The sequence below is a fragment of the Muscardinus avellanarius genome (assembly GCF_963383645.1).
Source record: "Muscardinus avellanarius genome assembly, chromosome: 10".
NCBI lineage: Eukaryota > Metazoa > Chordata > Mammalia > Rodentia > Gliridae > Muscardinus > Muscardinus avellanarius.
In genome coordinates, this window is record NC_137796.1 from 9,862,034 (window position 1) to 9,883,464 (window position 21,431).

The 21,431-nt window shown below is 42.7% G+C and overlaps 1 protein-coding gene across 1 annotated transcript in view; it reads left to right on the plus strand.

Annotated features, from left to right (window-relative positions):
* The window catches only part of ADAMTS18 (ADAM metallopeptidase with thrombospondin type 1 motif 18), a gene marked incomplete at both ends in the record, with an annotated part of 106,022 nt that overhangs the window by 35,470 nt on the left and 49,121 nt on the right, over nucleotides 1–21,431 (plus strand). Inside the window, 5 exons of the mRNA XM_080703175.1 lie at nucleotides 5,223–5,371; nucleotides 12,143–12,315; nucleotides 17,301–17,431; nucleotides 18,945–19,068; nucleotides 20,020–20,264. Of these exons, the coding sequence (XP_080559301.1) occupies nucleotides 5,223–5,371; nucleotides 12,143–12,315; nucleotides 17,301–17,431; nucleotides 18,945–19,068; nucleotides 20,020–20,264 (822 nt within the window). The remainder of the gene's footprint in view (nucleotides 1–5,222; nucleotides 5,372–12,142; nucleotides 12,316–17,300; nucleotides 17,432–18,944; nucleotides 19,069–20,019; nucleotides 20,265–21,431) is intronic.

A 21,431-nucleotide genomic window follows, 5' to 3' on the forward strand; every position in this document is an offset into this window, starting at 1 on the left:
TGAGCAAGTTGTTTAGTATTTCTTTGCTAAATTTCTCTCAGATACAAGTTCCTAAGAATACTTACCAAGAATTATACGAAAGCTGGGCACGGTGGCGCACACTTGTAATCCCAGCATTCGGGAGGCTGAGACAGGAGGATTGTGTTTCTCAGACGGCTTCAGCTACTTCAGCTTTGCGAGTCAGTGAGACCCTGTTTCAAAATAAAGAATAAAAACTAGGGCTGGGGGTATATCTTGGAGGTAGAATGCCCCTGGGTTCCATCCCCACTACCACAAAAAAAATGAATATATGAGGTTGCAGGTGTCAGGTTCTTTCTCCCCACCAGTTTTCGGACATGGAAGCAACGTTGTCCACAGCAGCTGCAAATGCTGCTGCTACTGTTGTTGTTTGGCTTTTGCTTTATCTCAGCTACTGAGCCTGGTCCAGCAAAGACCCTGTGATTTCTGGTGGGAAAGATGAGCACCTAAGGTCACATGAGCGACTGCTCTCCTCCCAAAGTTCTCCACAGTGTTACGGGATTCCACGCAAGCTCTGAAGTGATGATCCAGGGAGTAGAAAAATTAAAAACAGGACAATGAATCAGTGCATGGCCAAACGCTGGAAACAAGAAGCAAAAATCTGAGTGTAGACAAAGTGCACTAGCAACCCAAGCCACACGATAAACAGCCGTGAAGCCAAATGAATCAGTGGAGAAAGTGAAGGTTTAAAAGTCAGCCTCTCCATAATTCTATAACTGAACCCTCCTACTCAACAAAACTGGGCAAGGTTCAAGCCCAGCCTTTTGGATGTAATTGTAGAGGCTTTAGGGAAATTGTGCAGCCATGCTCAGCCCTGCAGGGCTAGGTCAAATGCACCACAGTAGGGAGGATAAATAGTACTTACAGAGTCTACTGCATCCCCAAAGGTCAGAGGTGATCGACAGTGGCTAGAATCAGTTACAGAGGTAGCTGAAATGGGAAGTTAGCACAGAAAATAGCACTTAACCTGCCTTGTGCAGGTAAGGGGTATTTAAATGAAAGACCCAAGACTAGTATATTTCAAATATTCAAAAAGAGTCAGGAGGACTTCCGGGAAGATGGCGACCGAGAAAAGCGGGGCTTAAGAGCCCCGCTAACAACAAATCTCCATTACCACAAAATCAGCGCCTTTCAAAGCCAGAAAACAACATCACCAGAGAAACAAACAAACAAAAAAAATCACCAGGCTCCAGAGAGAAAGCGGACTGAGAACAGAGCCACAGAGGAGATCCTCACGCCCGAGGACGCGGCTTCACGCCCAAGGACGCGGCAGCAGTGCCATACTGCCGGTGGCACCGGCGAATTCATGGGACGGCCACAGCAAGCCGAGGGGAGCCGCTGCAGAACAGCCAGGTGGGATTTCTCGGCGCACAGGGCATCTAAAGCTCCCAGTGGCTGAGCTCAGCACACGCTGCAGGGATTCAGAGTGGAAATCAAAACCAAGAAAAAAAAAAAACGCCAGCCCCATAGCCGAGGGCGTAGCAGCGGCGCCATATTGCCACCGGCGGCAACAGCACCGAATTCACCGAATTCAGTACAGCTACATCTGCGTACTCAAGAACAGTGAGTCAAATTGTGGGCCACAGCGGAGAAATCCCAGTACTGTACTCACTGGGACTTGACCCAGTGGGAGAGGGGCGGTGGCAGTGATATCACACCATAGGAGAACGTGCAACCTGGCACCCCCCATAGTCTAAAGCAGCCTCTATCGACTCTCTGGGTCGGAGACTCTGTGATACAACCCAGTAAAGGAGTAGTGGGGTCTGAGATACTACTGACTCGAGATCCAGAGCACCTTAAGTGAAGTCATAGTGACCCAAGGGAAGAACCCAGAGAAGGCACAAACTTCCGAAATCATGGGAAAGAGGAATAATACTGGAGCAATGAATGCTCACAACCCCACAACATCAGAACCCGATAAAACAGAAAATTAGAGATTTCTAGAAGATCAAATCAGGAAAATAACTAGAAATAATAGAGGTGCTTCGAAAAGAACTCAGAGAGAGCCAAAAAGAGATAAAGGATGCAATTAATGAAGTAACGGCCTCAATTCAAAGCACAAACAACCAATTAGAACACATGGAGAACAGAATCTCACTCTTAGAAGATGATCATTCCAAAACTGAACGCATAGTTTCTAATCTAGGAAAAAATATCCGACAGCAGGAATCTGATATTGAAGAAATATGGGCCCATTTTAAGAGAGCTAACCTAAGAATAATTGGAATAGAGGAGGGAAAAGAAAGTGAAACCAAAGGGATCAACAATCTCTTCAAGGAAGTAATAGCAGAAAATTTTCCAGACATAGAGCAAGAGGTCGATACGCAGGTCCAGGAAACGTATAGAACTCCCTTTAGACAGGATCGGAGAAGAGGATCCCCACGCCACATAATTGTCAAAATGACCAATGTGGAAGCCAAGCAGAGAATCTTAAATGCAACAAAAACAAAGGGCCAAGTGACATTCAGAGGCAAACCAATTAGAATCACTCCAGACTTCGCAAACCAAGTCATGAGAGCCAGAAGGGCTTGGAGTAACATATTCCCAATTTTGAAAGAAAACAACTTCCAGCCAAAAATTTCCTACCCAGCAAAACTTTCTATCAAATTAGATGGAGAAATAAGAAGCTTCCATGACAAACAGAAACTGAAGGAATTTATGTCTTCAAAACCAGCACTAGAGAAAATACTCAAAGAGATTAACTACAAAGAAGAAATAGGTAACACACACCAGAACCAGAGAAACAAGATTTTCCATCCAACAGACAACTAAGATTGGTTATCTGTGGAAATTCATTATTTATGTTAGTCTTTTACCTATCTTTAAAGGGTATTGTTTGCCTTTATTGTTGTTAATTTTTAGGATTTCTAGTTGGAATATTAATATACCTTCAGATATAGCAATTGGAAATATTTTATCCCATTCTATTAGTAACTGTTAACTCTGTTTACATTGTCTTTGGATATACAATATGTTTTTTATTTTTTGGGGAGTTTGTATACTCTTCTGTTGCCTGTGCCATTGAAATCATAACCAAGAAATCACTGCCAATTTCAATGTTGTGAGGTTTTATGACCCAGATTTTCTCCTAAAAGTTTATAGTCTTAAGATTTATATTTAGGTCTTTTATCTATTTTGAGTTAATATTTGTATATGGGATTAAGTAAGGGTCCAATTTTATTCTTTTCCATGTAATTATTATTTTTCAACAATATTTAGTTAAAAGATTATTATTCCCACCACCAAATGTTCGTGGAAACCTTGCCAAAAATAACTTGACAATATAGGGAAGAATTTAGCTCTAGGCTTTTAATTAACTCCAATGGTTTACATATCTGCCTTTAGAATAGTACTACACTGTTTCAGTTATTGTAGCTTTATATGGTTTGAAATCAGAAAATATACATCTTCTAGCTTTGTTCTTTTTCAAGATCGTTGTTGGTACCTAGAGTCCATATTCCATATTAGGATAGATTTTTTTTCTGAAAAATAAATATATAAATATATGATAGTTTCACCTAAAAAATAGAAAAAATAGATTCTCTGGTAAGAAAGAAAGCAAAAAGAAATATTGAAATGTTATCTTTAAGTCATCAAAAGCTTGGTATCAGACAAATGAAACTGTTATGTGAGATTATCATTTTTAATTTTTGATAAATTGCTATAATACTAGATGTCAATCACTAAGCCAAGCATGGGAGGGAGGGATAGGGAGAGAATGGGGTGGGGATCGGGTGGGGGCTGACTGGGCAATGTGTGCATGTATGTCTACAAAAGTATGTATCCCACTATGATGTATGAATACAGTGCACCAATTAAAAATAAAAAAATTTTAAAAAAAAGAGTCAGGAGGGCAGGGTGGTGTGTGCCTGTAATCCCAGTACTTGAGAGGCTCAGACAGGAGGATCACAGATCTGAGGTCACCCTGAGCATCTTAATTAGGAAGAAGGAGGAGGAGGAGGAGGAGGAGGAGGAGGAGGAGGAGGAGGAGGAGGAGGAGGAGGAGAGGAAGAAGAGGGAGAAGGAGAAGAGGAGGAGGAGGAGAGAAGGAAGAAGAGGGAGAAGAAGAGGAGGAGGAGGAGGAGGAGGAGGAGAGGAGGAGGAAGAAGAGGAGGAGGTGGAGGTGGTCAAAATGACTAGAGGGAGAAACCTCTTGTACAGATAAAGGACAATGAATATGATCTGAAAAAATGTGGTTTGTTCAGACTGGAAGTTACTCAGTTTTATAAAAGTGCCCTATGGTCATGGTTTGAATACTCTCTATATAAGTTGGACATGGTGGCCATGCTTGTAATCCCAGTGCTTTGGAGGCTCAGACAGGAGGATCTGGGCTCACAGACAGCCTCAGTTACTTAGTGAGGCCCTCTGTAATTTAGTGAGACCTTATTTCCAAATAAAGAATAAAAATAGGGATGGAGCATAGCTTGGAGACTGAATGTCCCTGTGTTCCATTCCCAGTACCTCAAATCATCGTCTATATCATTTATTCTTTTTAATATGTATGCAATATAGTTTATGTACAATTATATCTGTTATAAGATAATTATCTAAAAAGATCACTCCCATGCTAACATCTTAGGAACCCTTTCTCCTCCTCGAGCAAATGCTCCAAATCTTTTTTTTTTTTTGGGGGGGGGTCTGGGGATGGAACCCAGAAGCATTTGACCTCCAAGCTACACCCCCTGCCCAATTTTTTATTCTTTATTTTGAAACAGGGGTCTCACTGAGTTGCAGAGGGCCTCACTAAGTAGCTGAGGCTGTCTGCGAACCTGCACAATCCTCCTGTCTCAGCCTCCCAAGTACTGGGATTACAAGTGTGCGCCCCCACACCCTGCTTCCAAATCTCTCTTTAAGCAGCATAGTTCCTAAGTGGCGGGGAGGGAGGCTTGTTCTTCTTTCTGACTCCCTTGGCGATGGGGCAGGATCTTAGCTGCAGGGTCCACACCTTGGACAGCTCCCAGAGCACCTGCTTCTCAGCCCAGGCTGTTTGGAAAGGCCACTTCTCTCTGGGTGGCAGCCTTTCAAGGTGGGGTGCTCAGTGTTGGTAAAGCACAATAAGAAAGGCTCCACCAGAGTGAAGCGCACCTGCCTTTTGGCAGCAGACCCGTTTTTTCCCCCGCTTCTGTACCGGTATCTGACCCTCCTCCCCCGGTGCTTTCCCAGATGGTCTCTGACAAGAACCGTGTCCCACATTCTTTCCGCAGTGGTGTCGACAAGGCCAGTGTGTAAAGCTGGGGGAGCTGGGACCCCGGCCCATCCACGGCCAGTGGTCCTCCTGGTCCAAGTGGTCAGAGTGTTCCAGAACTTGTGGTGGAGGCGTCAAGTACCAGGAGAGACACTGCAATAACCCCAAGTAAGGCTCCCGCACGGCATCACGGTCCGGACGGCAGTGACCCGCAGCGGTAACGCGCTGGTCTTCAATGTGGTTTCCTTCCTTCTGGCTAATAGTCCTCCAGGGTTTTAGGGTTCCACGCAGGGGCTGTGTGCACTGGGGGCGTGTGATGGGGAGAACCCATCACTCAGCAGAGAGCCACTCTGCGTGAAGATGTGACCAAGGCCTGCACACAGCCTGTACTTCTTTCTCATCCATCCATCCGCCTTTCTTCCCTCCCTACTCCTTCCTTCCTTTTTCATTCTCTTTTTCTTCTTTTCATTTATTTGCTCTTTTGTTTTTCCCTTGGGAAGTCTAGACAGGAGGATTGCAGGTTCAAGACCAGCCTCAGTTACTTAACGAGACCCTCAGCAATCTAGTGAGACCCTGATTGAAAATAAAAAGGCCTGGGGATGTAGCTCAGAGGTAGAATGTCTCTGAGTAATACACACACACACACACACACACACACACACACACACACACACACGTATACACACACACATTCTGGGAACTGTGTGGGTTTTATTGACCTCATTTCAAGCTCACCAGGAGGACAGAGATGCACAGGGAAGCGGCAGAGACATTATGGACAGGACTGGCCATTGGAGAATGCAGTAGAGTCAGAAGAGTGTGCCGATCTCTTGGAAAATAATGGGTATCATTTCACGACACGCATTGAGCAGTGGCATAAAAAAGGGGCGAAGAGACATAGATTCAGCAGCCTGACACCCGAGGTTCATGACCTGGCCCTGCTGCCGCTCACTGTGTGGCCACAGACAACTGGCTCTCTCTTGTTCTCCAAGTCCTAATTTTTGAAAATAGTGTAATGATAGCACCTCCAACAGCTGAGATAATAGTTGTGAAGTGTTCTTTAAAAATTGGGGGATTGCCTGGTGTGTCATCAGCATTGCATAAAACGTTTGGTAAATTGAGAATCCAAATAATGAAATGAGGGCAGAAGGAAACTATGAAAGAGAAAAATGGTTTTCTATCTGAGTCAGCAATCTGAGCTGGGTTTAAAAAAAAAAGCTACATTTTTTTTTTCAACATATCCAAGCAGTCTGGAGATCCTTTGACCATGATTTCTTAAGTGCTACTTGGGTTATCTTGGGTTAATGTTGGGTTCTTCAACTTTGGCTTAGTGACATGCAGGACTGGAAAATTCTTGTTGCGGGTTTGTCCTGTAATTACGGGACAGCTAATAGCATTTCTCTATCTACCCACTGGATGCCAGGAGATCTCTTCCCATCTCCCCTCCCCCAAGCTGTGACACACAAAAATGTCCCCAGGCCAAATGTCCTGTGTGGAGGGAAATCATTTTTGACCGAGCCTCACTGAGGTCTCAGCAGATCCAATAACTGGACACAGTAGAATGTCGTTTTGTGATGTATTTATGATTTATACCAGATTATTAAATAAAACCCACCCTTCTGGTACTTCGAATCCATCCCGTGTCTTGGAGAGAATTGTTGAAAAGTCCTTATATCACTTTACATTTTTGAAGCATATTTCATGGATCTGGTTTTCATATCTCGCAAAATTTTTACAACCTCGGTATTTTCCCAAGAAAGAACTAGATTACCTAATTTAATAGCTCAGCCGGTAAAGCGCATGAATGACACCCCTGAGACTTAAATTAAAACCTCGCTCCATCGACGGGATGGAGAACTCTCATTAGAATAGGGAATTGCTCATGAAAGTATCATATTGCGATTTCAGAGACGCCTAATAAAAGAATTAATCACTAAAGTATTTCCAACCCGTGCATTTTTTTTTCTCATGTTAAACAAGAATAAAGATAATCAGGACACTGTTTACTTTAACTATGCATGTAGTCACAAATAATACAAGTAAGTGATAGGTCGTCCCAAGACAATTGAATTAATTGTTCTCTCCCCGATCTTAATTTGCTTTGTTGCAATAAAGCTGTTTTTTTTTTTTTTTCTATTTCAAATTACCCATTTCTTGCCTGCTTGAGTTTAAGCATTTGGTTCTATCCACATCACGGGGCCTAACCCTTCTCATTTTCTCATCTGAGAAGCAGTGTGGGCTGTCTGTTTCATCAAATGGTGTTTTCCCCCAATACAGATTTTGTTTCATTAAAAAAAAGAATAATTCCTCCCTGATTTATGGATTTATCACTTTTTTGAGTATTCAAAGAGTTTAAAATTTATCCACTCCTGGAATGGTCATTGCCAAGCACATGTAGCCACCACCTTTATTTATCTCACTTCTAGGTGGGCTTGAACCCAAGGGCATTCTATCTCTGAGCTATACGCCAGCCCTTTATTATTATTATTATTATTATTATTATTATTATTAATTATTATTAATTATTATTATTATTTTGTTTGCTTTTGAAAGAGAGTCTCACTAGGTTGTTGAGAGTCTTCCTCTGTTGCCTAGGCTACTCTTAAACCTGCAGTCCTCCTGTTTCAGCCTCCCAAGTACTAGAATTACATAAATAAAATATAAAAATAAATAAAATAAAAATTCCTGGTGTGTTGGGGCATTTTTAATTTATCAAAACCCTGTTTTCTTTTGTAGCTCAAGACCCTCTCAACATATTTCACCAAACATTTGTTCCCAATCAGGTTAGCAGTGACAGGTGGGTTGAAACCAGTTATTTTCCCAGGGGCAACCAGGAGAGGCAGACCATCAGTCGCCTTGTTAGCATCTACCTGGGCTCCATGCTGTTAAGAGCAGAGTCAGACCAATGTCCCGTAGTCTTAACCCTTTGACATTTTCTTTTTCTAGTTGCCTGTCCGTTGAGTCATCACACTATTAGAAAGCCCAGGGAAAACTATAAAGTCTGTCCATGAAGAATAACAGTGACATGCTAAGATAGTTCAGAACTTTCCACAAACATGAGCCCATGCCAGAAAGAATTATTACTGCCACTCCGATATCACTTAGCAAATGGAGTTTGCATGAGAGCTATTTGTTCAGAACAGTAATTGAATTGAATCTGTGACTCATTTTTCAATCAGTAATTTCAAGGTTGAATTATCAGAATCACTGGGGTACTTTAAAAAAATACACTGATTTCTTTTTTCTTTTTTCTTTTCTTTTTTTTTTTTTGTGGTACCAGGGATTGAACCCAGGGCATTCTACCTCTGAGGTATACCCCAGCTCTATTTCATTCTTTAATTTGAAACAGGATCTCACTAAGTTGCAGAACTTTAAGTTGTGGAGGCTGGCTGCAAACAGGCTATCCTCCTGTCTCAGCCTGTGACGTACTGGGATTACAAGTGTGCACCACCATGCCTGGGACTCTGGATTCTTTTAAAAACATATATCATGCATTCTTATCAAGAGATTCTGGGGCCCAGGAAGCCATATATGTGTGTATACGAATGTATATATGCTATATTTAATGGACCTCCCCATGTGACTGTAATGATGGTCTAACCAACCAGCATTCTAATCTTTTGAGGTCAGGATAAATCATGCAAAAGCAAATACAGGTATACTTTATAATGTAATATATGGACAAAATCGTGTGCTTAGACTTCGGTTTTCTGAGTGTTTATCCTTGTTATTTTTAAGCATAAAGAACTTACCACGTACAGGGATATTGTGGTAGTATTTTCTGTTATTGTGGTAGTATTTTCTGTTACTTTATCGTGTTGAAAGCTACAGAAAAATGTATCTGAATTGGAATATTTGATAGGAAAGCTCAAATTCTTGCCAGTCACTCTATTTGATTACCTCGACCTTATCCCATAATTAAAAAAAATAAAAATATAGGCACATATAAAAACCAGACAGCAGCCAGGCATGGTGGCACATGCCTATAATCTCAAGATTTAGGAGACTGAGACAAGAGCCTAGTAGGTTTCAGATTAGCCTCAGCAACTTAGACCGTCAGCAACTTAGTGAGATAAAAATAAATTCTCTGTTTCAAGATAAAAAGATGTAGTGGTATAACTTGGAGATAGAATGTCCTTGGGGTTAATGCCCAGTGCCATGAGACAACATCAAAAACAACCTAATATTCAACACAGTGCGGGTACTTAAAACACAAGTGTGAAGTGTTTAAAATAGTTATAATTTAGTTAGGCATAGTGTTGCATACCTGAAATCACAGCACTTGAGAAGCTGAGACAGGAGGACCGCAGTGTTGAGGCCAGCCTTAGCAAGAAGCTCGGCACGTAGCAAGATCCTATTTCAAAATAAAAAAGGCTGGAAGTGTAGCTTGAAGGTAGAATGCTCCTGGGTTCAATCCCAGCGACCCCCTTCTCCCCAAATCGTTATAATTTATTTATTTATGCTAATTCTGCTCCGGTTTGTTTTTTACAAATATATCAGTTGTCAAAACTGCCCCCATTTTACAAATGAGGAGGTTAGAACCAATTGTCTAAAGTCAAGAAAGTCGAGCTGAAAAGAGAAAGCATTAAACCCAGGTCTGCCTTGTTGTAAAAGGCCAGCTTCCTAACCATTGCGCTTCCTACTCTTTCTCTGCCTAACTTTCTCTGCCTAACTCAGTTCAGCCCAGGCAGAGCTGACTAGGGAAAGCGTCCTGGGCAGATTCTGCAGATCTGAGGCTGACCTCGGCCCTGTCTCCTCCAGCTGTGAGGCTGGCACTCGTGAGCTTTTTTGAGCTCTAGCAATCTCTGTTCATTTCATCTATAAAACAAAGGGGGAACTAGGTGGATTTAGGGTCTTTACCACGCTACGGCATCTGTGAGTTGAAAAAGTAACGCACTGCAGTTTATTTCACTCTATTACATAGCAATAGTCCAAATGTGGGTAATTTGTCCAATCTCAAAGTCTTAAACTGAGAAATTAAAGTATGCCTTGTAACGATGACCAGGACGAGTGGAACTGTGATAAAGCACTTCAGGGTTTCCTACATGCTTTTGAGATGATGATTTAAGGGATCTTTGGGGATCTGATCTAGCACCAGGGCTGCTGCGTGTTTATGTAGTTGCTGCAAAATGTTTTTAAATAACATAAAAAGAAATCTCTTTCTGGCAGCGCGCCCTTTCCTATTTCTGTTGAGTTCATCTTAGTTCACAGTTACAGGAAGACCTGATAAAATATGCTAAAGCCAATCCAAGGGTGTTTTATCGCATACTCGAGCTTCCTAGGAAGATGAGACATTTTAATCACCTGAATTTGTGAATCTAGAGTCCCCTTCCGTAGTACACATTGGCATTCAATTTTTATACTCAAGGATCCACAGTGGAGATCCAGCCTTTGGAGAAGGCTAGGAAAAGGAGGAGAGATGAAAAGAAGCGATTGCTTTCTGCACAGAGTCAACTAGATAGGTGGTAAGAAGCAATTTTCAGTGTGATTGTGATTTTTCCTTTTTCTCCTTTGTTTTGCTTCCCCTGGTTTTTGCAGGTTGAGTCTGCCAACTAAGACCTTAAAGAGCTCGCTGTTGGATCATAATTACTTATGTTGTAATGGGATTCCCTCCTCTGGAAATCCATTCCCCACTGTGCTTGGCAGGAAAGCAGTCAGCCACCTGCAATGCTTAAAAAGTGATCGCACAGATGCAAACAAGGCCATGTTTTCCCTGGAAGTTTAGAGTCCATTAGAAAGAAACATACAAGAGCCAGACAGTAATCAGAACGTCATCCCCAGGCCTGAGCCAAGAATATGGTCAATGGGACTTTCTTTCCTTTCTCCCCAGTGCCCTGACCTTCTTTGTGGGAGTTCATGGAAATGTGTGGGAAGATAAGAGAGTGTTAGGAGCTGGGCGTGGTGGCGCATGTTTATAATCCCAGCATTTGAGAGGCTGAAACAGGAGGAATACTTTTCCGGATAGCCTTAGCTACTTAGTGGGGCCTTTGCAACCCAATGAGACCCTGTTTCAAAATAAAGATTAAAAAAGCCAGGCATGGGGGCACAGGCTTGTAATCCCTGCGCTTGGGAGGCGGAGACAGGAGGATCCCGCGGGTTCGAAGCCAGACTCAGCTGGCTTAAGAGACCCTGTTTCCAAATAAAAATATATAAAATAGGTCTGGAAGTGTAGCCTGGAGGTAGAAGGGTTTCCAGGCACCCCAGTACCACCAAAAAATAATAATAATAAATAAAAAATAAAGATTGAAAAATAGGGCTGGTGGTGTTACTCGGAGGTAGGATGCCCCTGGGTTCCATCCCCAGTAATGCAAAAATAAATAAAATAAAATAAAATAAAATAAAAAGAGTATTAGGAAATGGGAGAAGAGCTGGAGATGGAGGTGCAGGGTAAAGGAGATACACAGCAGGTCTGTATTTGGAGAGCTTTTGATGCCAACATGTAGGGTGGCATGTATGTAGGCACACGAGCACACATGTATGTTGTTAAGAACATTCAGCTACATACACTTACAGGTTTCCCGGGCACATAAGTCAGTGTGATGAGTGCCAAAAAGAGCTTTTCATCAGCCATTAAGGAAATCGCCAGAATATAGAAAGTGGTTCAGAGGCGGCGAGTAAGTTTGGTTTAACATACCTCTTCCAATGAACCAACAAGCGTGGTAGTGGCTGCCTACAGGTAATGTTGAGGAAGATTTGGAGGCCATGCCAAGTTTCTGCAAAAAAAAAAAAAAAAAAAAAATGGAATCCTTGATTGATTAATAATACCTGCCATGGTGGCAGGAAAGATTACGCAAGTTGTAAGCTATTTATTATGTTCCTCTAGTAAACTATATGTGCTGTGACAATGGGCATCTCCACTGACCCTCCTCATATTCCTGCACGTGACTGATAATGAGGCAGGTGATTTGCTAGCCTTAACGTTGTTGAATTTGATTTTAGGCCTCAGTATGGTGGCAAGTTCTGCCCGGGATCTAACCGTATTTATCAGCTGTGCAACATCAACCCTTGTAATAAAAATAGCCTGGACTTTCGGGCCCAGCAGTGTGCGGAGTACAACAGCAAACCATTCCGAGGATGGTTCTACAAGTGGAAACCCTATCTGAAAGTAGAAGGTAACTCAGTCTCTGTGGCATGCACGGATGTCTCTCTGCGGGTAGTAACATGAATGTACACAAGGGAAGGAATTGCTGCCTGTGTCACAGAGCTTCTGCAGGATTTACCATCCCTTCCCCAGCCTCATTCAGGCTCAGCTTTTATTCTTGTTAACTTCCCCAAATTTTGTTTATTTTCCCGCACTTTTTTGGGGGGGGGTGTTACTGGGGTTCCTGGAAGCCCTTCTACCTCCGGGCTACACTCCTAGACCTACTTTTATATTTTTATTTGGAAACAGGGTCTCTTAAACCAGTGAGACTGCCTATAAACCTGCGCGATCCTCCTGTTTCTGCCTCCCAACCGCAGGGATTACAAGTGTGCACCACCACGCCCAGCTTTCCCCACACTATTTTTTTTTTTTTCACAAGATACCCCTGGTCTCCTCCTACATCTGTGAGTGAAAGAATCTGTGTGTTCGGTTATGTGTCTAAACTTAGCTTTGACATTTCAGCAATTTTGTCTCCCAGAGAGGCTAATTGAAGTGGGTATGAGTTGCCTAGACCCGAACCTTGTGAAACCATATAGAGACTCCTGGCTCAGGAACTGACATGTCAAGTGAATGCAAGCAGGGAAAGACTTAGACTGGAGAACACGAGTGTGTGTGTGTGTGTGTGTGTGTGTGTGTGTGTGTGTGTGCGTGTTCATGCACTTGTGCACACCCCCACAAAAAATACATATTATCTCTAAACTCAGTACTTAGGATAGCTTAAAGTTAGGGCCTGGGTTGTGCTGTCTAACGAGGGATGTGGTATGCTTGACTCTACCCTCTTTTATTCCATTGAGATGAATGACTACAGTGGACCAATAAAACTAAGTAGATACATAAATGAACCAGAAAAAAGTGAATTGATTAATTTGCTTTTGTTTCAGCTATATAAAAAAACCCATATATTTTAGTGTAACATGAGGATTTCATCTGCTTTCTGGTACTGGCTGTCATGAGTCTAGTGGCTTCTCTCCCAGTTTTCTATCAGCTCGATTTGCCCAAAGTCGCCCATGCTTCCCTGAGAAGAGCGCCATGCGGACCCCAGCCACACGTGGGTAGAAAGGCAAGGAGCTCATATTTTAGACAGTTCATAAGTTGCTCCTGTGCGAAAGCTCAAGATGAACCTGGGCGCTCACTTGCCATCAGGGGATTTGGTGTAATTGGTGACATCAGTATAACAAATAGAGCCTCCAAATCAAACGAAGGGAGACCGGCACAGCCTAGCTCAGGACTAGCAGCCTCTGCGGGAGCATTGTCTGGCTTAGGCTCATGAGTGTCCAAAACCACAAACATGAAAGCTCTGACAGCTGTGTCTTAGTAAGAAGTAATAAGGGACTGAGGGACATTTACTTTATAGAAAAAATTCAAAGACATATTGAATAGAAGGGAGTTAGGAATCATTTGAAATTTCTTCAGAGAACACAATTAACTCAAGAGCTGAACTCCTTGCCAAAGAACTCCTTTGCCAGCCTGTCCAAAATAGTCTTTCTCTATTTCATTCTTTGAAACCTTTACGTACCTTAACCTTCATATTTCAGTGCACGAGTTTATTTTTAACATAATGCATGAGTTTATTTTTTAATGTAGTTAATGTTATCTTACTCCCTATGAGAATTTAGGTTCTGCAAAGACTAAGCCTCTGTCTAGCTTCCGGATGCTGATATCTAAGAATAACAGTATATAGTATATATATATATATATATATATATATATATATATATATATACATACACACACACACACATATATGTGTGTGTGTGTGTGTGTGTGTGTGTGTGTGTGTGTGTATATATTTTTTTTTTTTTTCGGTACTGGGGATGGAACCCAGGGGCATTCTACCTCTGAGCGACACCCCCAGCCCTATCTTTTATTCTTTGTTTTGAGTCAGGGTCTCACTGAGTTGCAAAGGCCTCACTAAATAGCTGAGGCTGCCTTCGAACCTGTGCAATCCTCCTGTCTCTGCCTCCCAAATGCTGGGATTACAAGCGTGCGCCACCACGCCCGGCTAGATATTTATTTAATGGCTATAACTTTTCAAACAAATGCATGAGTAAATATTACCTGTCCAAATGGCCATGCATACCCTTTGTGAGCAGTAAGTTCTCCATCATTAGAGGCATTCTACCAGGAACTGAGCTGTTTTCTAGGAAGGATGCTGTCCTGCAGGTTCCAGCAGATGGTTAGATGGAAGATCTGAGTTTGCTTCCAAATCAAAGGCTTAATTTCTTTTGGGCACATACTCCTGTAATTTCACGTTTTCTATCTGCATTTCTTTCTCTAGGATGCTGTTGTCCTGCCCAACACTTTCTCTTAGTTCTTTGCTTTGGTTTCTTGATACTCCTTAATCTGTCCCATATTAGAGCTTTGGTTCAAATATAGTGTTTATGGAGCCAGGCTTGATGGCACATGGCATGCTCGTGATCCTAGTACATGGGAGGCACAAAAAGGACAAAGGCAAGTTCAAGTTCAAAACCAGCCTCAGCAATTTAGCGAGACTCTCTGCAACCGAATGAGACCCTGTTTTATAATAAAAACATTTTTAAAAGGTAGAAGGACTGGGGAGTAGCCGGACATGGTGATGAACGCTTGTGATCCCAGCATTTGGTAGGCTGAGACAGGAGGATCACAGTCCGCAGCCAGCCTCAGCTACTTAGTGAGGCCCTTTACAACGCAGTGAGACCTTGTTTCAAAAAATGAAGACTAAAAAATAGGGCTGAGGGTGTAGCTCAGAGATAGAATGCCCCTGAGTCCTGTCCCCAGTACCACAAATAAACAAACAAACAAACAAACAAATAAATGGCTGGGGGTATACCTCAAGAGGTAGAACACCCCTGAGTTTATTTGCGTGTTCTTTTTTTGTGGTACTGGGGTTCCTGGAAGCCCTTCTACCTCCAGGCTACACTCCCAGACCTATTTTATATTTTTATTTGGAAACAGGGTCTCTTAAGCCAGCGAGGCTGGCTTTGAACCTCCGCGATCCTCCTGTCTCTGCCTCCCAAGCGCGGGGATTACAAGCGTGCGCCACCACGCCCAGCAAACACCCCTGAGTTTAATCCCCAGTACTACACACACACACACACACACACACACACACACACACACACATAGTTATATAGTTTATGAAATCTGTTCTGCTTTAAATAGGTTCAGTAGATAAATTTTGTAACTGGGAAGATGCTTTTTGGTTTCAAAGTTCTTTCGCTTGACTGTATTGCAATTTCCACTCAATAGGGAGCATGCAGTTTTATGCATTCACTCAATGCAGTTTTATGCATTCTCTGTCCAGATGTTTACCGAGCTCTTTCTGTGCAGCAAACACTCCATGATCTGTGTGTGAGATTATGTTGAATAAACCACCACCTGCAGCTCAGGAGCTCACATCCTTGGGGAGGGAGACAGGGAAGTTCAGGGCTTCTGGCCGCTCAATCTTCCTCTTTTTGACATTGACATCAGAGGAGACTGGCCCTGACTAGAGGGTCTGAGACATTCTTTGAAAAAGAATAAAGAGGAGCTTTATTTATAAACGTGGACTGTTTTTGTTCTACAGTCGTGAGCTTTTTTTTCCCCTTTTCTTTTCTCCTTCTGTTTCTAATGGATGGGTTCATAAACTTGCCCAAGAATCTGTGCTGGAAAACCCAAGCTTTCTGGAATTTGTTCATTCTTGGAAATGATGGAGAAGGAAAAGGAAGGGCATATATGTCATCCAAGTTCCCAATCTCGTGTGCAAAACTTAACAGGCATCAAGTCAAGCTGCTATTAAAAGCATAGTTGAGAAACTGTTAATCCACCCACACACATACATAGTTCCACCATCATAATTTAATTCCTTTCACATTTAAGTTTCAACTTTGAGTTTTTATTGAGGGAGTTTATGACTCACGGCTGTTTGCAAACTGTTTACACATTTGTTGTAAGACTGTTGTTAAGGATATCACTCGATGTCGCCTACATTAAGGTCTCATGTGAGAAACATCATTTAGACTTCCTGGCCAAGACAAATTCTTTTCATTTGAGAAATTGGCACAGTGACTCTTTTCTGATAACAAGAACTGTATGTGTGTGTGTGTATATATATATATATTTTTTTTCTTTTGTTCATGGTTCCAGAATCTTCTCCAGGATTTCATGGTTAACCCCTTTCAGCCTTTGGGATTTATTTGCTTTTTTTTTTCATGATATGCTTTATAAACTATATTGACTGGATGATTTTTTTTCCTGAAGTGCCTTCACCTATTCCTCCTTACAGATTGAGTAAATACTCAAAGTAACTCAGTCCTAAATCAAGGTAGTCATACTCTGCCAGACCTGTTTCTTTTCCTTTTTTCTTTAAGTTTTTGTGGCGCTGCAGTTGGAACGTGATAGTCTACCTCTGAGCTACCTGAGTTATACCACCAGCTTTTTTATTATTATTATAAAAAGGGGCCTGGGAGTGTAGCTCAGAGGTAGAAAGCTACTGGGTTCCATCCCCAGTACTGCAAGAAAAAAAAATAATTAAGCTTTATATGGATTGTCAAATGGCCCCCGTTTAGGTGTGAGGGATCAAACTCAGGGCATTGCCTGTGCTCGGTAATCATTCTACCACTGAGCCCATGAGTGTTAAGAGGGATTGTTGTGTGTGTGGGGGGGGGGGGGGCTCGATACTGAACCCAAGCATTCTACCTGTGAGCTACATCCCCAGCCCCATTTTATTTATTTTTTTTGAGACAGGGTCTCACTAAGTTGCTGAGGCTGCCCTCAAACCTGAGATCTTCTTGTCCTCGCCTCGCAAGGAATTCACATTTTTCAAAGCAACATGCCTACATGATTATGGATGCGTACACATGCACGCATACACCGTGCGCGCTGTCTGTTTTGCTCACGATAGCTTGCTGGATCAGTTCACCAGGCTTTTCTGTGCTCATAAAATTCCTCCCGGAGTTTCCTCTTGACCACGGCCTTTCTCCATCTCTTTCCTTCTAGAGGAAGATCGATGCAAACTCTACTGCAAAGCCGAGAACTTTGAATTCTTTTTTGCAATGTCCGGCAAGGTGAAAGACGGAACCCCATGTTCCCCACACAAAAATGATGTTTGCATTGATGGGACTTGCGAGGTGAGGGGCATCGCTGCTTGGGGGTGTCTGGTCATGCTGTGTCTCCCCAGGGTAAACCTGTACTACCAGGACTGTTGTGAGAGCGTCTACGTAGGTGGCAGAGGGAACATGGGCAGAATATTTCACTTGGTTATAAACCCCATTTCTAAGCCCCCCACTTACTTTTTTTTCAGAAGAGGTACTTGGGATTAACCCAGGGGCGTTATGCCTTTCAGCTACATCCCCAAATCATTTTCTTTTGAAACAGAGTCTCCCTTAAGTCGCAGAGGTTCTCACCAAATTATTGAGGCTGACCTTGAACTATAATCCCCCAGTCTCCGCCTCCCACGCACAGGCATTGCAGGTGTACGCCACTACACTGCCTATTTTTATTTATTTTTTTATTTCAAAAAAAAGAGTCTGACTAAGTTGCCGAGTGTCTCGCTAAGTTGTTGAGACTGGCCTTGAACCTGCAATCCTCCTGCCTCGGCCTCCCAAGTACTGGAATTACAGGCATGTGCCACCATGCCAGACTCCCACTGTTTTCTGCATGATCCCTCTCCAATGATTTCAATTTCTCTCTCACTCTGTCCCCCCACATACAGAATTGAGATGATGAAAAATGCTACTTTACACAGTAGATGAAAAACTTAAATAGGAATATAAGCTAGGTGTGGTGGTGCACACCTGTAATCCCTGCGCTGGAGAATCGGAGACAGGAGGATCGCAGGTTCAAATCCAGCCTTGGCAACTTAGCAAGGCTCTCAGCAAATTTGTGAGACCATTTCAAAATAAAAAATAAAATAGGGATGGGTTCTATCTGGAAGGTAGCAACCTAGCAAAACCCTGATTCTAAACAAATAATAATCATCATAAAGGGCTGGGGGTATAGATCTGAGGTCAAATGCTTCTGGGTTTGATCCTTAGGACCAAAAACCAAACAAACGGAAGAACAGAAATTATAATTGAAGGTCACTGAGTACATCACTGCATTATTAGAATCTCACAAAAATTTTGAAATTGTCCTTGCTATTCCCCATTTCCAGTTATTTCTTATTCTTTCTCTTTGGGCACTCACTTTCTCTTTCATTTAAATTTCATCGTGAGCTCTTTGATGCTTCCAGTTGTGCGTGCGTGTGTGTGTGTGTGTGTGTGTGTGAGTGTGTGCGCGCGCGTGTGTGCGCGCGCGCGTGTGTGTGCGTGCGTGTACTGTCCAGCATTCTTATGGTTCCGTCATTGAGCTCGCCTGAAAAATCTCACTCGGCCTTAGAGGGTGACTTTCACAGAGGCAGAGTCTAAGCCTTAGAAAAAACCGCGCGACCTGCTCGGTCATGCCTCTAGTCATGGCAAGGGAGAATGTGGTCCCCAGTCAACCTGAGACGGCACCTTTAACCATCAGCTCTACTGGCCTCCTGGCCGCCAGCGCTCTATACATAGGGAAAACCATGTGCCTCTTCCCCTCTGAGTTATGCTTAGCTACTGGCTTCTCTGTTTTTTATGTTCTCAATTTTTGTTGTTGTTGTCATCGTTTTAGCCAGTGGGGTGTGATCATGAACTCGGCTCTAAAGCTGTTTGGGATGCCTGTGGTGTTTGCAAAGGAGATAATTCGACGTGCAAATTCTACAAGGGCATCTACCTCAACCAGCACAAAGCGAACGGTAAGGAGCAAGACGTTTGCAAGTGAACTCATTCGAGTCCCGCTCCTAACGCGGTACTAGCTCACGGGACGCTCGGTGGACGGTAGCATTTGGCACTCATGCAAGAACAGAAGAGGGGAGATGGTTTTATGTGGCAAGGCGTTTTGTCAATACGTCCTAGCTCAGAAATTTGTTGAAAGAATGCTTCCTACCTTGCAGTTTAAGCATGCCGACCAGGCTGTCATGTGTCCACATGCATTTGCTAATGAAGAAATTTATGGCGAAGCTTAAAGGATCTATGCTCCAGTGGTACATGAATATTTGAAACAATGACTAAACATCTTAAGCAAAGTTTAACTTTTGAGTTCTGTTTTCTTAAGCTCATTACTGTGGAACCATGACACTACTTCTAGCTAGATTTAAAAAAAAAAAAGAATATTCTTTCCTTTTCTTTTCTTTTTTTTTTTTATTTGAGGGGGCTACTGGAGATTGAACCCAGTGGATTCTACCTCTGAGCTATACTCCTGGCCCTTTTTACCTTTTATTTGGAAACAAGGTCTCACTACATTGAGGAGGTGGGCCTCAATCCTGCGATCCTCCTGCCTCAGTCTCCTAAGTACTGGGACTACAGGCGTGCACCATTATGCCCAGCAGAACAAAGAGTATTCTTGAGTTCTGTGGTCTTTGTTGGTCTGGGAAGAAGAAGGGTGTGTCTCCTGTTTATAGGCTTGTGCTTGGTAAGACATGGGATGTATGGGAAAAGCAGCATATGTTTTTCTTCTAGTATTTCTACCACTTGGAAAAGGAAATAATTTGGTCATTTTTACTTTGTTAGAGTAGGAACAGATGTTAGTTCATGATCCAAAAACTCCACTCCGTAAAAATGGACATTTCACATCTCTAGACACTTCTAGTCAGCTCTCTTCAACTCATGATATAATGGGCAAAAAATATTATTTTCTTACCACTTAGAATATTATCCGGTGGTCATCATCCCAGCTGGGGCCAGAAGTATCGAAGTGCAGGAGCTGCAGATTTCCTCCAGTTACCTTGCCGTTCGAAGCCTCAAGCAGAAGTATTACCTCACAGGGGGATGGAGCATTGACTGGCCTGGGGAGTTCCCATTTGCTGGGACCACCTTTGAATACCAGCGCTCCTTTAACCACCCCGAACGTCTGTATGCGCCAGGACCCACAAATGAGACGCTGGTCTTTGAAGTAAGCCCTTTCTGTTGACTCAGTTCTCCACGCTCTGGCTACATTTACAGCAGAGGCTGCAGTTTAAGCTAGCTCAAAGGACTCCTGTCTGTGCTGTTAGATTTATCTTCTAGTAGGCTATGTTTGAAAATAAAGGAAGAGAAGATAGTTAACAACTCCATTTGGGGGAAGAGAACAGAAAGCCAATGGGCATTCTCTAAGAAAATGTGTTGATTTTCTCACTAAGATACCAGCCTTTCATTGTTGATGCTTAGCTTCCAGAATATAGCAGGAATACCTTTTAGATTATTCCAGGTTGTCTGTGTCTATCGTTTTGACAATCCTGTATAACTATGCATGACATAGGCCAGCTGGGATAAGAAGCAGAATTATGTAGTAGAGAAAATGCTTGCTTGTGTGTCTCCAGTGTTCTAGTCATGCTAAACCATTGTGTGTGTGTATGTGTGTGTGAGTGTGTGTGTTTGTGCTGTATTGTGTATGTGTGTGTATGGTACTGGGGATGAAATCCAGGGGCATTCTACTTTCCAGCTGCACCCCGGCCCTTTTTATTTTTTTTGTTTTTGGAAACAAGGTCTTGCTAGGTTGCTGAGAAGTTTTTCCTACATTGCTGAAGCTGGTCTCAAACTTGCAAGCTTCTTGTCTCAGCCTCCCGTGTACGGGGATTACAGGCAGTATGCCAACATACCTGGCTTAAACCATCATAATTTTAGAGGTAATAGTTACTCCAGTAAAAATATATATCTACATATATAGAAATATATAGATAGATGGAGATATGACAGTAATGAACACAGCCAACATATCTGCAAATAACTGTGCAAAGCTACTGTTTCTGTCAGTCCTTATCCTATCTCCAGTTTGTTTTTTATCCCATTGGTAAAATGAGGCTGGGACTTTGCTCTCACAGGCAGGTGCTTTGCTTCCGGTGGGGCAGAAGGGATTCTGCCTACACCCACTGGACACTTAGGAACCGAGATACTCAGGTTAGTCATATGGAGTTTCAATTTCTTACCTGAAAAAATGGGATGAAAATGTTTTAGTCAGCTTTCCATTACTACGACAAAATGCCCGAGAGAATCAACTCCTGAAGAGAAAAGATTTACCTCGTCTCATCCGTAGTCAGCTGGGCCCGCTGCTCTGGGCTTGTGGCAAAAGCAACACGCCATG